Source organism: Clupea harengus, chromosome 14 (assembly GCF_900700415.2).
Source record: "Clupea harengus chromosome 14, Ch_v2.0.2, whole genome shotgun sequence".
Lineage (NCBI taxonomy): Eukaryota > Metazoa > Chordata > Actinopteri > Clupeiformes > Clupeidae > Clupea > Clupea harengus.
The window spans coordinates 13,285,168-13,301,941 of record NC_045165.1 but is presented as its reverse complement, the minus strand read 5'-3'; the positions used below and the strand labels follow the sequence as shown (position 1 = coordinate 13,301,941).

The following is a 16,774-nucleotide window of genomic DNA, read 5'->3' as shown; positions in this document are numbered from 1 at the left end:
ACACACACACACACACACAGAGAGACATACCCCTTCTCTCTGCAAGAGGGGGCTGGTGTAAACTATGAGGCGTGTGTGTGTGTAGTGAGTGGGAGTGGTCTAGAATGTTTCATTCAGATGTTCTTTCACAGGTTGTTCCCTGCAAGAGCACATGGTCACAAGTGTGTTTGAGCTATTTAAAGGGGCTGCACATTTATGAAATCATAACTCACATAGGACTCACACAAAATACAGCTCTCATAGCATACAGCCTTCAGTAGTTAGATTGATATGAAACACCACATTATTTTGCAGTTGGAGAATCAAACCATATAAAATAGTATATTAGAGACAGAGAAAAAGAGTGTGACTAAGGTTGTGTGTGTGTGTGTCTCCCAGGTACCTGACTGACTTTGAGCCTCTGCAGTGCCTGGGGCGAGGTGGGTTTGGGGTTGTGTCTGAAGCTCGGAACAAAGTGGATGATTGTCACTATGCCATCAAGAGGATCAGGCTTCCCAACAGGTAACGCACAAGTTTGTTTTGTTTGTTTGTTTGTGTGTGAGTGTGAGCAGGAGTGATGAGACAGAAAGATGCCAAAAGTTGCATCCTAATTGTGTGTGTGTGTGTGTGTGTTTGTGTGTGTGTGTGTTTGTGTGTGTGTGTGTGTGTGTGTGTGTGTGCTTGTTTCTAGGGAGGTGGCGCGTGAGAAGGTGATGCGGGAGGTGAAGGCACTGGCAAAGCTGGAGCACCCGGGCATCATCCGCTACTTTAACGCCTGGCAGGAGAGCCCGCCCCACGGCTGGCAGGAGGAGATGGACACACGCTGGCTCAAAGATGACAGGTAACTACCACTCACGCTACAGTGCCTGTGCCCATGTCAAGGGGGGGTACACACTACTGCTGCAGCTTATGGTGCTTAATACAGCCATTACTACTACTACCACTTCTGCTAATATTACTACTACTGCTAATATTACTACTACCACTACTGCTAATATTACTACTATCACTACTGCTAATATTACTACTACCACTTCTGCTAATATTACTACTACTGCTAATATTACTACTACCACTACTGCTAATATTACTACTACCACTTCTGCTAATATTACTACTACCACTACTGCTAATATTACTACTACCACTACTGCTAATATTACTACTACTGCTAATATTACTACTACCACTACTGCTAATATTACTGCTAATATTACTACTACCACTACTGCTAATATTACTACTACCACTTCTGCTAATATTACTACTACTGCTAATATTACTACTACCACTACTGCTAATATTACTACTACTGCTAATATTACTACTACCACTACTGCTAATATTACTACTACTGCTAATATTACTACTACCACTACTGCTAATATTACTACTACCACTTCTGCTAATATTACCACTTCTGCTAATATTACTACTACCACTACTGCTAATATTACCACTACCACTTCTGCTAATATTACTACTACCACTACTGCTAATATTACTACTACCACTTCTGCTAATATTACTACTACCACTACTGCTAATATTACTACTACCACTACTATATTTCTGCTTCCCAATTCTATATTGGTGCTTTTGGAGCTAGTAGCGCTATCAAAGCTGTTAGTAGTATTACTGTTGCTGCTACATCTACTGTTACTGCTGCCTCTGTCTCTGTTTCCAATATTAAAATATTACTACACGCTAATAGCAGCGGCCATTCATTTTTTGTAGCTATCATTATAAAGAAGTATCAGACCTCAGAACGTTGAGATGGCCCATTTAATTCAAGGGGAACTTTTTGCAGCATTGTGAGGAACCGTATAATAAATAACCTGCTGTAGCTGCTCTGTCCTTATCATTGCCTCTGCTGCTGCCAACACTATAACTGTCATTGTGGCTGTCTTGGGTCTTGCTGCTACTCCTAATGTTCAGTTTAACTGCGGCGTCTTTTACATCTCACATGGGTTCCATGCCAGCTGCTAAGCACCAGGCTTATTAGTTCTCCCACCTCAGTGCTCACCTCTGCGCTCTCTGCTGTGAACTCACCTGGTGTGAAGAGGCACCTGTGTGTCTGACGGTCCCAGAGGGTACGTTCACATTTCTGTCGTAGGCTTGTTGTGACAAAGGCGCAGCGCTGGGTATACGTCCCATTTTCACAGCTCCAATCCCCAGAGGAGCCTTTAGAAAGGCTGCTGTGACGGGGGATGTTGCCACTAAGGTTGTTCTGCTGTGACGGCGGTGTCGCCACTGCGGTTGAGTATACGCTCGGACTGCCATACCAACGAGCCTGGCTCTGTGGCGTTGCACTCAGGGTACAGGTCTGGTACCTCCGAAGACCTGGGTTCGAGGTTGGGTGGGGTGATTGCTCTCTCCCCTCGCAACAGCTACAAACAGGAAGGACACAGCTGTATTTGATAGGTGGGAATACTTACTCATTAACGACCGCATGAGTGACAGGAGTGGTGCTTCCAGCTAGCAGTCTGGGTTGGGGAGAGGGGGGAAGGTGGTTGTGGGGGGAATGGACAGGTTGCCTTCCTTTCATGTCCACACACACACACACACACACACACACACACACACACACACACACACACACCCCAATACACCCACCCTGCCCCGGGGAGCTGACAGCCAAGGCTCCAGGTGCATCAACAGAGCCATCTGCTCCGGTGTTTCAGGCAGTTAAAAAGCCAGCCACTCAGCCGAGGACACCTGCACCTCCAGCACACCTCAGCCCAGCGTAAAGACACAAGGGGCTCATCTGAGGCCTAATGTGGACATTTCCACCCATTTCGATTTCTAGGGGGGAGATTTTCATTGCAGGTAGTAACAAAACCGGCTGATTTGAGCAAATGTGGAATAGAGATACAGTGGATGAAGATGATGGTGCATATTTGTTTGCCTTGGAGGGGGAGGGGTAGTCATGAGGTACTTGCTTTATGAGGAAGGATCTTCTCCTCAGCCCAAAGGCTCTCGCCTGAGTCTCCACCGGGCAAGCCTGGTCCCTCACACCCAGAGATTTAGTACCCTAATGGGCAGAGGGGGACCTTCTCCTGTCCCAGTCTTAATAAAACGTGCATAAAAGTTCATCCTGGAGGACATGAATCTGTCTCCCACGTACAACCTCTTCTAAGAGAACCCATGGATCTGAGTCGCTCTCTTTCATTTTAAGGGCCTATTCATCCTCGATTTGCACTCCCCGTTATTACTGACAGTAGTATAAAGCTGTACCGGCCACGCTGTAGGGTGATAATGTTTTGTAGGCGACTATCAAATGAGCCATCAAACATATTGAGCTTGGTGGCCTTCCGTGTCGTCATTTTTACACTAATTGAATGCACAAGTCACGACCGCACAAGTCGTATATTGCCTCTGTTGTACAACTCTCGATAATAAAATTGATGGCAAAAAATAACCATTGCAGAATTATAATTTATCTTTTATAAATGTAAACGTTGATAGCAAAAAGAATTGTGACGATATCATTTCTCATCTATCTCTCTCTCTCTCTTTCTCTCACCCACTTCCTCAGTGTGGCTGATTGGCCCCTAAGTTCTCCTGAGCACATGGAGCCGGTGTCCGTGAAGGTTCCAGTGTGGAGCTCGGAGCACTCTGACCCGTCGTGCGTGTGTGTGTGCGGGCCGGGCGGCGGCGACGACGCCAGCAGCAGCAGCCACGTGGCCGAACGGCAGGCTGGCGACAGCCTCATGTCTGACCACGACCCCGAGCGCGACCTCCTGGACCCCGAGTGCTCGGACTCGCCTCAGTCCTTCGAGCTTTGCCCGCCTCGCTCCATCTCCATCCCGTGCGGCGCCAGCGGCGACTGCACCTCCTCCTCCTTTGACATCGTCTTCGAAGACTCTGGCTGCCACGACAACCGCGAGGACGACTGTGATGAGGACGACGATGATGATGAGCGCAATGGCGTCAGCGCCCCGGCGGGCTCTACGACGACACCTAATGACAAAGCAGCGTCCTCGGTCTCGACCGACCAGCACACCCCAAGCTGCCCCGCCTCCAGCTCACCCCCCCGGCCCTCCACCCTGGCCCTCAGACCCTCCACACCCCCCTCAGTTGCCTGCCGTCCCCTGGGGACCCCAAAGGTGAGTGACCCCGTGACCCAGTGACCCCTGAGCATTAGCCCAGATGTATTTACACATTTCAAACCAACCTACTTAGTTCTTTGGTCCTTCGTATTAGTAGTGTGTTTCATTCCTCACCTGAGATTGAAGTTCTAGGGACTTGACAGGAAATAAGGAGACGGCGTGGGGGTAGTGACAGGAGCTGAGATAGATCACAGTCCCTGAAGAAGTGCCTCCGCTGATGTGCGCAGTACACTTGTGTAACCTGTTGCAACACGGCCTTAACACATAGTGATTGCTCTGCTGAACATTTCTTTGGGGCGGGGGGTGGGGTAACTGTTGAAACATCAATCAAGCAAAAACAAGTTATTTAAGTTGAATAACCTACTGCACCTGAGGCCACATGAGTTAGTGTCAAGCAACCTTATTCAATTCCTCTTGATGGTCAGTCTACGCTTTGTGTGACCCCTGTCGTCCTGAGAGCTGATAACTGAGCCCTGTTTTGTGCTGGTGTGGTTGTGTGTGTGTGTGTGTCTGTGTGTGTGTGTGTGTGTGTGTGTGTGTGTGTGTGTGTAGGTCCACCTGTACATCCAGATGCAGCTGTGCCGCAAGGAGAACCTGAAGGACTGGATGGCCCAGCGGTGTGCGCCAGAGCTGCGCGAGCACAGCGAGTGCCTCAACATCTTCCTGCAGATCGCCGAGGCTGTCGAGTTCCTGCACAGCAAGGGCCTAATGCACCGAGACCTCAAGGTAACACACACACACACACATATATATATATATATACACTTTGTGAGTGACCGGCGCGGCCAGCCCACGATTAGGGATGTGGACTTGGAGATGGTGGTTAAAAGAATTGCCGGAGCAGTGGTTTACGTTTCCAATTCAACAATATTTATTTTCTTTCCAGGTTCTGGATTTAGCAAAATTATGAATAAGCCCAAACAAAATACTTCAGACAAAAACAAACTTCAATAGCAAAATGCAGCGTAACAGTGTTACCTTCTAGAACAACTCCTCACAACAGGAAAGCTGTCCTTCTACCTCCACTTCTGAATGGCACTGAGCTAGCCTCTTAAGAAGGCCTAGCTATTGCCCCTAATTGGCCTAATAGGGCTAACCCATGAATATGGGGAAGCAAAGCACATTGTGCATATTATTAACAAAACCATTCATTCAGGCATTATACATTCAAATAACATGTCTCCATATAATCACTCAAACACCATTTAACCCCATAGCAAATCACCCTACAATGCATAGTTATTACCTAAATGAAATGTGAACACGACAAACACCCCTGTGACATAATGCCCCGCTCCCTCCACTAGTGACACAATGTAAAAGTGTTATCCCAGCGCGAGCGCGGTTTCGCGTTGGGACCAGTATGTGGAAGCGTGAGAACCAGGAAGTGTGAGTAAATGTATGTTAACCAGTTTATGGACGTTATTGCAATGCAAATGGTAAATGGATGAGATGGTGGGTACCCAGTATATATATCAGTATAATTGAGCAACAGCAGGTGTATGCAAATAATATGTATGCGTGCTGTATATCGCGGCAGACCAAACAATACCCTAATTCGCGGTAAACACCCGACACCATTACAGTCTCACACCGTGTAACAAACAAGCACCACAAACCCACAAAACACCCCACAACACTCCCAACAATGTTCATAGATCACATATACTGAGATCTCCAGGAAGACGCTGTGTTATTGTGGCTGCGTGCGTGTGTGTGTGAGAATGAATGGAGTCAATGTCAATGTCGCATTCGCGGTAAAACAGTCCGGAATGTTCGAAACAGTGAGAAGAAATGTTCAGCTTCTCACACACTTGTACAAACACACTTGCAAACATACAGACACAGCACAAAACACATACAGATTGATGCAAACAAACCCAAACCTTGATAGACGCACACATATTTTAATGGTGTGTGTGCACAAGATGGAGTTGTACTAGATCGAGTGTTCTCCTACATCCCTTGTAATTGTAAGTAACTGCACTTTGCTGGGCAAGTCCGTCTTGAGAGGCGAGAGAAGCCTGACGTTCCCCTCTCTGTCTCTCCCTCCCTCCATCCCAGCCCTCTAATATCTTCTTCACCATGGACGACGTGGTGAAGGTGGGCGACTTCGGCCTGGTGACTGCCATGGACCAGGAGGAGGACGACCAGGAGGAGATGAGTGCCCTCACGCCCATGCCAGTCTACGCCCGTCACACCGGCCAGGTGGGCACCAAGCTCTACATGAGCCCCGAACAGGTAAGAGACTACCAGGTTGCCCGTTCTGATTCAGATACACTAACAGAAATGCCATGCAACAGTGTCAACCTGTAAACCTAAAGCCGATTTAGACTCACTAAATTGCTCTTTTAAACTGTTCTCACTAGTATAAATATAATCCTTGATTTAGATTGCTGTCTAAGAGTTAATGTTGCCTATTTTGTAACTCAATGTTTTCCTTGGCCTACATAAATCTATTTTTCGTTTTCTTTCTTTCCTTCTTTTCCTTCTCTTTATCTCTCCATCTCTCTCTGTAGTTATCAGGGAACTCGTACTCTCATAAGGTGGATATTTACTCTCTGGGCCTGATCCTGTTTGAGCTCCTTTGCCCTTTCCGCACACAGATGGAAAGAGTCCGGGTACGACACACACACACACACACACACACACACACACACACACACACACACACACACACACACACACACACACACACACACACACACACACACTCACACTGTTGACATATTACTCACAAACACAAAGACCTGTTTTTTTTTTGTTTAGTGACGGAGTTGTTTTATTGTTCTCCCATAGACTCTGACCGAAGTGAGAGCTCTACAGTTCCCTGCCTCTTTCACCAAGAACAATGTCCAAGAGGTGAGTCCATGCATGCATGTGTGTTTGATGCCCCCTACTGGTGAGGTCAAAGAACTGTTTTGGCTTGTATCTGATTTGTGGGTATAGACTGCTAATCCACCTTCATGTGATTTTACTTAGAGCTCTTTGCTTAGAATAGCTCACCTGAGTAGAACGTAGGCAGCCATATTAGAGTATTTGGATAATGTCTCCCATCGATTTGTTAGCATTTTGTTGTAACCAAGGCAATGAGTTTAACACAGAACACATCACATGCAAATTGGCATTTGGGTAAAACGTGACCATTCTGCTGTGTGTGTGTGTGTGTGTGTGTGTGTGTGTGTGTGTGTGTGTGTGTGTGTGTGTGTGTGTGTGTGTGTGTGTGTGTGTGTGTGTGTGTGTGTGTGTGTGTGTGTGTGTGTGTGTGTGTGTTCCAGGCGGACATGGTGCACTCCATGCTGTCTCGCAACCCTGCGGACCGTCCAGAAGCGTCCGACATAACCGACGAGGAGCTCCTCAACGATTTTGAGCTGCCCTGCAGAGCCCGCCAACGCTCACGGACATACAGCGCATCCTCTGCAGGAAGACCTTCTCGCTCCTCACACACATAAACACACACACACACACACACACACACACACACGCAGATCAATACACACACGTTTAAAAACATACACATTTGAGTTGCCCTGCAGGGTTGACCAGACTCACAGACAATACAGCATTCCATCTAAAGGAAGATGTACTCGTACATCACACAGATGCGCACATAGACACACACACACACACACACACACACACACACACTTAATTGAGCAGCCCTGGAGGCTGTGCTTCCTCTATTGCACTACACTTACAAACAACAGCTGATGTTTAACCTGTACTCACACAGAGATATACATTTTCATTAACACACACACACACACGATCATGCAGACAGACTGCCTTTGATTGCTGCAGTCCGCTTCTCCGCCTCAAAGGGGGAAGCTGGGATATCAGTCCATTTTTCTGCCTGCATGAGGAAGTCGGGAAATCTCTCTCGCCTGTCTGAACTTTTTTCTGTTCTTTTTTTTTTTTTTTTCTGTCTCCATGGAAACATCATTCAGCATTTGGCTGAAATGGACACGGGACCCTTTCCTTTTCTCTTTCTGAGTGTAAATAAGTAAAGACAACAAAACCCACACACACACACACACACGCCTAGACACGTGCACAAACACACACACACACACACTCTCAAATACACGCTTAACACGGAAGACGTGGCCTCAGTGTTTGGAGGTATGAATGGCCTTGGAACAGGCGAAGCTTGAAAACGGAGACTGTTAGCAACGACCTCGCCCAGTCATCATAACCAATGATGCCCCCTGACCTTTGACTTTGGTCTGGCTGTGTGACGGGTGTGTGTGTGTGCGTACGAGACCTGCGGTACCCTTACCAAACGGAGTGTGTTGGAGATGGCACACCATGATGTTCTCAGTGTGTGTTTTGTTTTGTTCTTTTAACTTGGAGGCAGTGTAGGCGTAATCACTGATGTGGTGAGATGAGTTTTGATGCCTTCAGACAAGTGTATTCAAGTGATGGATGGATGGATGGATGGGTGTGTGTGTGTGTGTGTGTGTGTGTGTGTGTGTGTGTGTGTGTGTGTGTGTGTGTGTGTGTGTGTGTGTGTGTGTGTGTGTGTGTGTGTGTGTGTGTGTGTGTGTGTGTGTGGTGTTGTAATGGCATTACTTGGGATCAGGACTGAAGATCACATCAGCTACCAAATATCAAAGCTGCCCTTAAATTGTGAATTACAGTAAGTACTTACAGTAAGTAATTACTGGAATTGTCATTTTTTTTCTAAAGCGTTCTTTCATGAAGGAGATTTTACTTGTAATTTTTTGTATATTGCGGAAAACGTATTTTCCTGAAACTGATTTCTATCAAAGGCTTGGATGTTCAGATGACCAGAAGTGAGAGCTTTTCTTGGGCGTACACCTGAAAATCAGGATGAACTGTGTGTGTTACTCAAAAATGTCAACAGTTTCATATGTGTGTGTGTGTGTGTGTGTGTGTGTGTGTGTGTAGGCTTACACACACACACACACACACACACACACACTGTGACCTAGAGCCATGTAGCCCAGTCAGCGTGGGCATTCCGTTGATCACAGTATAATATCTAAACACACACACACTCTCACTGAACCATCTGTAGTACTCGCTGGACAAAGTGCTCACAAGCTTATGCTCACCATCTTAAGAATTTCCAAGAGTATCCAACAAAAAAACACCCCACAGTATATCACAGTAACTCAAGATTGTTTAAAAACCCCAGTATATCAAAGTAACTCAAGATCGTTTTGTAATATTTCCACTCTTTTGACAGTCTGCTGAGTCTTTCCATATCTCTCCAGTCAAGATAACTGTGCAGGCTGGCTTTGCCTTGTTTTACCAGAGATGGGTTCTTTACTGAAAAGGGTATAAGTGATGTTCCAAACACATCTCCGCTGATGTCTCTGTCCTCTCTCCATATCAAGCCATGACGAGTGTTGTCCTCAATACCGGCTACTCCTCTCTTAAACTCCACGATTGTGCCCTTGGGCTCCGTTCTGCTCTCTCTGTGTCTCTCTCTCTCTGTCTCTCTCTGTCTCTCTCTCTCTCTCTCTCTCTCTCTCTCTCTCTCTCTCGCTCTGTCTCTCGCTCTCTCTTGTAAATATGTTTATTTGTTTCTATTTATGTTCATTGCAGAAATCAATCCTGTGGGGTTGGTGGTTTATAAATATTAAACAAAAAAAAGTTATATATGAATGTGTTTCAGACACTGGAGCGCATTGGAATATTGTGACTTCTTATAAGTCAGGATTTAATAATAAAAAAAAAACGTTCTATGACATTTGTACAACGTTGCAGGTGTTTTTTCTTTGTTCGAGCACACTCTTTCCACAGCTTTAAAAGCTTGGCCTTTCCAGATTGCTGCGGGGTAAAAGACTGATGTTTCCGATGCTTTGCTGACAGATCCATGGCACACAGACAAGAAACTGAGGTGGGGGGGGGGGAGGACGTCATTGATATCCAGACTTTGCAGTTGCAAGTCACATTTGTGTTTACCAAACCGTGTAAACGGTGGCCACCCACAGAGTGAAATGTAAGCGTAGAACACACTACTGCAGCAGACACATTGCCGGTTAGATCCTACTTACCCCAACAAGAATAGCGGTAACATTGACTAAACCAGTCTGAGGCTGAGTAGAGGGAGGCATAGAATTGCATGTTTCTCTCATATGAATGGTTAATGTAGCACTCATTAATGCCTTTGTAGACATTTTAAGGGAATACATATTTATTTACATTTACATTTAGTCATTTAGCAGACGCTTTTGTCCAAAGCGACGTACAAGGGAGAGAACAGTCAAGCCACGGGCATTAGAACCCTGGTGTAACAATAAATACTACTTTACATAAGAAATCATAAAAAATAAAAAAAACGAAATAGAAAAGAAAAATAAGTGCAGGAATGTAACTGCTGTAAGTGCAAGTTAAGCACTAGTCGAAGTGCCAGTTTAGGAAGGGAGGTGCTCTCTGAAGAGTTGGGTCTTCAGAGGCTTCTTGAAGGTAGACGCCCCTGCTCTGGTAGTGCTAGGCAGTTCGTTCCACCAACGTGGAACTACTAATGAGAATAGTCTGGATTGCCGTACTTGCACAGACGGCAGAGCCAAACGACGCTCACTAGACGAGCGCAGCATCCTGGGTGCAACATTTGCGCTTACAAGAGCATTTAGGTAGGTGGGAGCAGAACCAGCAATCACTCTGTAGGCAAGCATAAGTGACTTGAACTTAATGCGAGCAGCTACAGGCAGCCAGTGGAGCTCAATGAGTAGCATATATTTATGATCAATATAATGCAATGTTCACTTGCTGTGAACAGTATGTTTTAGCTGAATGATTGACAACCTATTTTCAAACTACTTGCTGCCCTATATTCCTTTTAAGCACAGCATATTCTATACATACGTGTCATGGTTTAATTAAAAATATATAGCAGAGACAAATCCAGGGATACAGTGCTATTTCAGTGTAATTTCAATGCTTTTTGTAAATCAGGTTGTTTCAGACAGATGTCCCTCTTAAGCAGTAGAAAGGACAGTCTTGTTATATATACATTATTCTATATAACACATGCGTATAAATTATATAGATTGTCTTGCTAAAGTATTCTTTGCTTTTCAGTCTTACGTACATCGGTAGAGCTTGGTCAGGCTCAATCACACAATTTATTTACAATCCTGAAAAAAATTAGCAATGACCCAAACCAATACATTTCAATTTGTGTGTGTGGTTGGGTATACATTCAATAATAGTGAGTTATTTTTTAATCATGTTTATTTTGAGGATGTGTCCTTGTTTACAGGGCATCGACGGTTAATATTACAAACCAGGTAGAACGTTATTTAATTTTCATCTCACTCCCACACACAGGAATGCAGATATATATTTTATTTAGGTATTGCATGTGTGCGTAGTAAGGTATTCAACTCATGCCTCTACCTAGTCTCCCAAGTCAGTAGAAGCCCACCTGTCATTACTGCTGTTCTTATGGCTCCAAATGTATATCCATCGAGGATATTCACATGATATTTATCTCCATTAAGGATATTTGCACGATATTTTCATGTATGTTGAAATCAAGCGGAGATACTATACCATATTATCTGGGAGAAAATCTGAAGTGCAGTTTCCAGGAGGTCCACTCACAGTCGCAATATAAAATTATTTCACACGAGGGCGCTCTTAACCAATGAGAAACTCCACTATGATATGTGTAAGGCGAGAAAATTACCGTGAGAATTTCATTGCCAATAACTGCTCAGGATTAGAGAAAACAAATTGGCCAAACTTGATTCATGTGTATGGTTTACGGGAAATCAGTAGAATGTGGCTAATTCATTTATGAAAATGTCGCAACCATATGTCTATGAAAAAAAAATAATATTTACATTATATCAGCTGTGATTTGAACCACGTTGGCTTTTGTTCAAGTTTCTCGTGAACGAGGGTCCGGTAGCGATAAGGGCTCTAAGTGTCACGCATTGAGCGTGACAGTCACTCATTTCGGTCTTTAGTCACGCACTCCCGCCACACATCGTATTTCTCACGCTGAAAAAAAACTCTAGGCTATTTAATGTGCCGCAGCGCGCAAACATGACCTGGCCGCGCTAACCTCACCATTGATGAATCAAGCACTTCTCCCCGAATCCCCTGGAGTTCTGCCGTGAGGTGCCACTTATCAGCCAATCAAAAAAAAGAAATTGGCTATTGTGTAGCCCATCAGAAAAAAACGTATCCATTGTATCTGTTGTATCTGGGTATGATTGAATCCAGCAACCAATGAAAATAAAGCATCCTGGAATTGCGCGTGAATGATCTTCAGAAAGTTTTCGTTCACCTGAGGAAACCACTGGAGCTCCGAGCATCAGTCTTCTACAAAGAGTAAGTCGTCTCCTGTTTTAATGTTACAACAAATTCACAATGGTTTGATCCAAGCAATGACAACTTGACTGCAGTTAGAGAATATTTCCCAGATAATCAGTTTTTAATGAGCTACAGCCTGCCTTTTCACTATAGCTTTGACTCCGAACTTCGTTAATAGGCTATAATAAATTCGAGTAGGCCTATTAAAAATATATATAGCCTATAATTCGAACGAATATTAGGCAGCCCTTAATATTCAATGATGTTATTATGGGCATTATTTTTTGTAAATGTGTTTGCTTGAACACGCCTGGTGAAGTTGTGAACGCGAGCTCATTAGGCATACCAGCATGTTATAAATATCCTGGCCAAGGATGCATTAATCATTGCATGAATCATTGCATATGTCTTTCAAAGATGTCAGGTAAAAAATAAATGATTATTAACAACAACAAAAACACTAATAATAATATGGGGGGGGCTGGTATGTGGGCATACGACAGGGGCGGGCGGGCGGGCGGAATGGGGGCGTGGTGGTATGTCACTCTTGCCTGTCTTCAAAACTTGAGAGCCCTGCGATACCCTGGCAAACGGAATCGCCGCCACCGAAGGGCCAGCAGCCGTTTTCGCGAATATGGCTGGGGAGGTTCAGGAGGCCTGCTGGGGCCCCCGCCTGGAGCGTTTATCACTGTCGCGGACGCTCCTCTCTTTCGCCGCCCTAGCAGTCCTGGTGCAACTGCCGACTCTCGCCGAAGCAAAAGAATGCGAAAAGCCCTGCATGAATGGAAAGTGCAACGCCGCCACTGGTAACTGCCTTTGCGACCCGGGCTGGGTTGGGGACCAATGCCAACACTGCGGCGGCCGCTTCAGGTAAGACCAGGGAAGAGGCGATGTGACAGGTAGGCTAGTACCGGAGAAAAGGCTACGAATGCACATGTTTGCATGACGTGGTATGCGACGTGATGGCTGTTTGCAGTGTAGCTGAAACCAAGCAGCGGGTCAGTTTTGAATGCAGACTCGCTGGGCTTCTGCGTCTATGTCAGACCTGCCAAGTCTCCCGTTTTCCCCGGGTTTCTCCCGCTTTTTTTCCTGCCCCCCTCCTGTTTTGTCATTTCTCCCGGTAATCTCCCGTATATTATGAGGTCCAAACGTATTTTATTAATAATCAAATCAAAATGTTCTACAGTTGCCAGATCATGTACTCAAACTCAAAGGGAAAATGACAGAAGGGGACGCCAGGGTACCACCGAAGAAGGTGAAATATGTTTGTAAATTTAAGTCTTGCTAGACAGAGGAGTTTGCATGCATATCGAACAGATATCTAGATAATAGTCATGCTTTTTGCAAAGCTTGTCGTATCGATTTCAACATAGGGCATGGCGGTAAGAATGACGTCCGTCAACATATCAGGCATTACTTCGCATTCCACATATGTCTCGAGGAGTTTCAGTATGGTTAAAAAAAATAGATACAGAGAATAGAACAAGTTTGAAAAACAGCACTTTGTGCTCTCTCGTCTTGCAAAATAAACTATACTAAGCCTCCTTCAAAGTACACCCATCTAAGAAAACACGTAGGGCAGCCAAGTCAGCCACCCACATATACAATACTACAGTAGTTCACTTTTAACTGCTATCCTGTATAGATCCATATAGGATTTCTATGAGATTGTATAGCTGGCAAAACCTGAGATTTGTTTCCAATCTGATAGTTTCTCCTCAATTCTGTATCACTGACTCTTTGTGCCCCCCCCTCTCTTACTCACACAGACACAAATATACACTGACTCAAGCACACACACACACACACACACTACTACTACTGGCCATTGTTTTAAATTATAATGTATATCCTGAGACCTTTGCAGGCTTACATCAACTGTTTCTGTGATGTTCATGTGAATTATTTTGTTGTAATAAAAAAAGTCATGAATAAATAATACGTTATTGCAATAGTTGGTTGTTATATTGATAAATAAGTGATTGTGAATACATTCATTGTGAATACATACATAATAATTATTAAATAAATTAGATTTGGTTGATAAATACAGTTGTTGTGTATTTATTTATATACTGAAGACCACATAATACATAATAGATACGTTGTCTATAAATACTTATATGCACAACATCCCAACAACCAACATTTGCCCGCCTCTCTCATCCATCCCTCAAAACTCGCCACACACCGCCACTGCCGAAATCTCCCGGATTTTGCTACTCAAATGTTGACAGGTATGGTCTATGTGGAAATAGCTTTGTTGGTGATTGAGACAGATAGTTGTTTTAGCTTAGTCACCTTTAGAGTGGTCTTCTTACCGTTATACATCAACCAGCTCAGACATTGTCTCAGCGGTTGTTGGTAACGCTTATCATCCGTTCCTGTTCAGGTCTGGTTTGCTAATCTTAGTTTTATGTTATGACTTGGACAGCTGGCGTGCTGCTGGACATTGGTCAGTGGAAACAATCCCCAGAGGGGCCACTGGTTTGGCACGCTATGCTCATTCTCATTTAATTAGCAGTTGATTCGAATACTTTTCATTTACAATTCTTTTGTGCAGGTGCATGAAGTCTGAAGAAGCGCTGTATCTTAAATGTCTGATGTCAAGGCCTGGGAAACTGTAAATGCAGAGTAGTCTTAGGGAAATGCTGAAATTCTGTTGGCTTAAAGGAAAGGGAACATGATGTGATGATACCAATGAGACACAACTAGATGATGAGCTAGATGATAGAGAACTTTACAGTGAACTGGTCATCATAACGTTAACATTTCACTAGTCTTATCTTCCTAGTGCAGACTTATTTATTGGCAGTGCAGTGCAAGACTGTTTTGTTGAGCATACCATAAAAACAAAATTGAGTTGCACACAGTTCATGACCTTTACACTCCTCAATATATCTGACTAGCATACTGTAAACTTAACCAAAGCTGAAATTCCTTGAGGTTTATTTTGTCTGTTTACTAGTGTGTGTGTGTGTGTTTGTGTGTGTGTGTTTGTGAGAGAGGAAGGAAAAGAGTGAGATTTTTTTGTAGCCATGTAAGAACTCTCAAGCATATTAGCAAAATGAACCAAGGAAGAAGAAAAAAAACTGCCTACCATGAAGGCAGCGGTTGATCACTTGTTTGAAGTTCTCCTCAATGTCTTTACAATGGACACACAATGAGGGCTTTCATGTTCATTTTAGAGGGCATGTCATGAAACAAAGTCATGCTTAGGCTCAGATTGGCATTTTAGTGTGTGTGTGTGTGTGTGTGTGTGTGTGTTTGTAGGCTATTTGTGAAAGAAATATGCTATATAATTATTATCATGATATGAGTTGTAGTTTGATATTAGTTTGTTAAATGGAAGACTCAGATGTTTCGTTGTTCTCATGAGAGGAATGCTGAGTTTGTGAGAAAGTGGGGGTTTTGGAACTCAGAGATGTGGAACTCAGAGGTGTCATGAAATCTTTAGGTTAAGACTGATTTATTGTTGTAAGACCCAGAGTTTGGGTTTGGGGGTCTTAGGTAAACATTCTTTTCTCTGGGAACCAAAGAGCAGATGGGAGTGTCTTCCTGTATGAACTGTGAACATCTTCTGGGAATAAAGGGTTAGGCATTTTACCAGAGGGGCAGTGTATGTTGACGAGCGGTCTGAAACCACTGCACTTGCCAGAGTAAAAGTCTGTTATTTATTATATTCTTGGGTGTGTGTCTTAATTCTGAGGTTAATACAGTCCTGGTAAAGGGTGAAAAATTCCCTGACACTATTACTGCTTAATGATGGCAGTCCACCAGCTATTGATGCTTAGGCTGACCCTGAAGAGTTTGGCTCTATAGATGCTTCATTTGGTTCATAACGGAGAAGAACCCATATGGGACTGCAGCTGCATTGTCTAAACTCCCAACAGGCCAAGGACTTTCCACCCATAAGGTTGCACATGTGTGGACAAACTGTACACAGTGGAAGCCACATTTGTATTTCAAATAAGACTGCATGTTTACAGGCTAACATAGTCAACAGCGGTGGATTTCAAACAGAAAAGAAGCTATGGAAATGTTGTGTGATGTAAATCGTGTACCCGTATGAGAAACCACTTCCTGGCTGATAATGAGCACTGAAGGAGGAGATTACTGGGACATTATCAAATCAAATCAAATCAAATCAAATCAAATCAAATCAAACTTTATTTGTACGGCGCATTTCATACAAGGAGGTAACACAATGCGCCTCACAGTAGGAAAGAAAAGGGGGGGGGGGGTTACAAACACTTGTAAAAAACACACAGATTTTCTAGAGATAAATAAATAAAATAAAATAAAATAAAATAAAATAAACGTACTAACCGCACTGGCACCGTAAAGGACTACTCAGCACGGTCATCGTCAAATATCGACATTAATAT

General features: G+C 44.1%; 2 protein-coding genes across 3 annotated transcripts in view; both read left to right on the top strand.

The window, feature by feature from the left end:
- eif2ak3 (eukaryotic translation initiation factor 2-alpha kinase 3) overlaps window positions 1-8,540 on the top strand; it is a 33,831-nt gene extending 25,291 nt beyond the window's left edge. For both annotated transcript variants that reach the window (XM_012838233.3, XM_031580526.2), the window contains exons 11-18: window positions 379-501; window positions 671-820; window positions 3,518-4,088; window positions 4,644-4,817; window positions 6,156-6,332; window positions 6,611-6,712; window positions 6,891-6,953; window positions 7,370-8,540. In XM_012838233.3, the coding sequence (XP_012693687.1) occupies window positions 379-501; window positions 671-820; window positions 3,518-4,088; window positions 4,644-4,817; window positions 6,156-6,332; window positions 6,611-6,712; window positions 6,891-6,953; window positions 7,370-7,543 (1,534 nt within the window). In that variant the 3' untranslated portion in view covers window positions 7,544-8,540. The remainder of the gene's footprint in view (window positions 1-378; window positions 502-670; window positions 821-3,517; window positions 4,089-4,643; window positions 4,818-6,155; window positions 6,333-6,610; window positions 6,713-6,890; window positions 6,954-7,369) is intronic.
- A 4,356-nt stretch (window positions 8,541-12,896) lies between these two features.
- The window catches only part of LOC116223509 (attractin-like), a 49,673-nt gene continuing 45,795 nt past the window's right edge, over window positions 12,897-16,774 (top strand). The window contains exon 1 of the mRNA XM_042709811.1: window positions 12,897-13,256. Coding sequence (XP_042565745.1) covers window positions 13,021-13,256 — 236 coding nt within the window. The 5' untranslated portion in view covers window positions 12,897-13,020. The remainder of the gene's footprint in view (window positions 13,257-16,774) is intronic.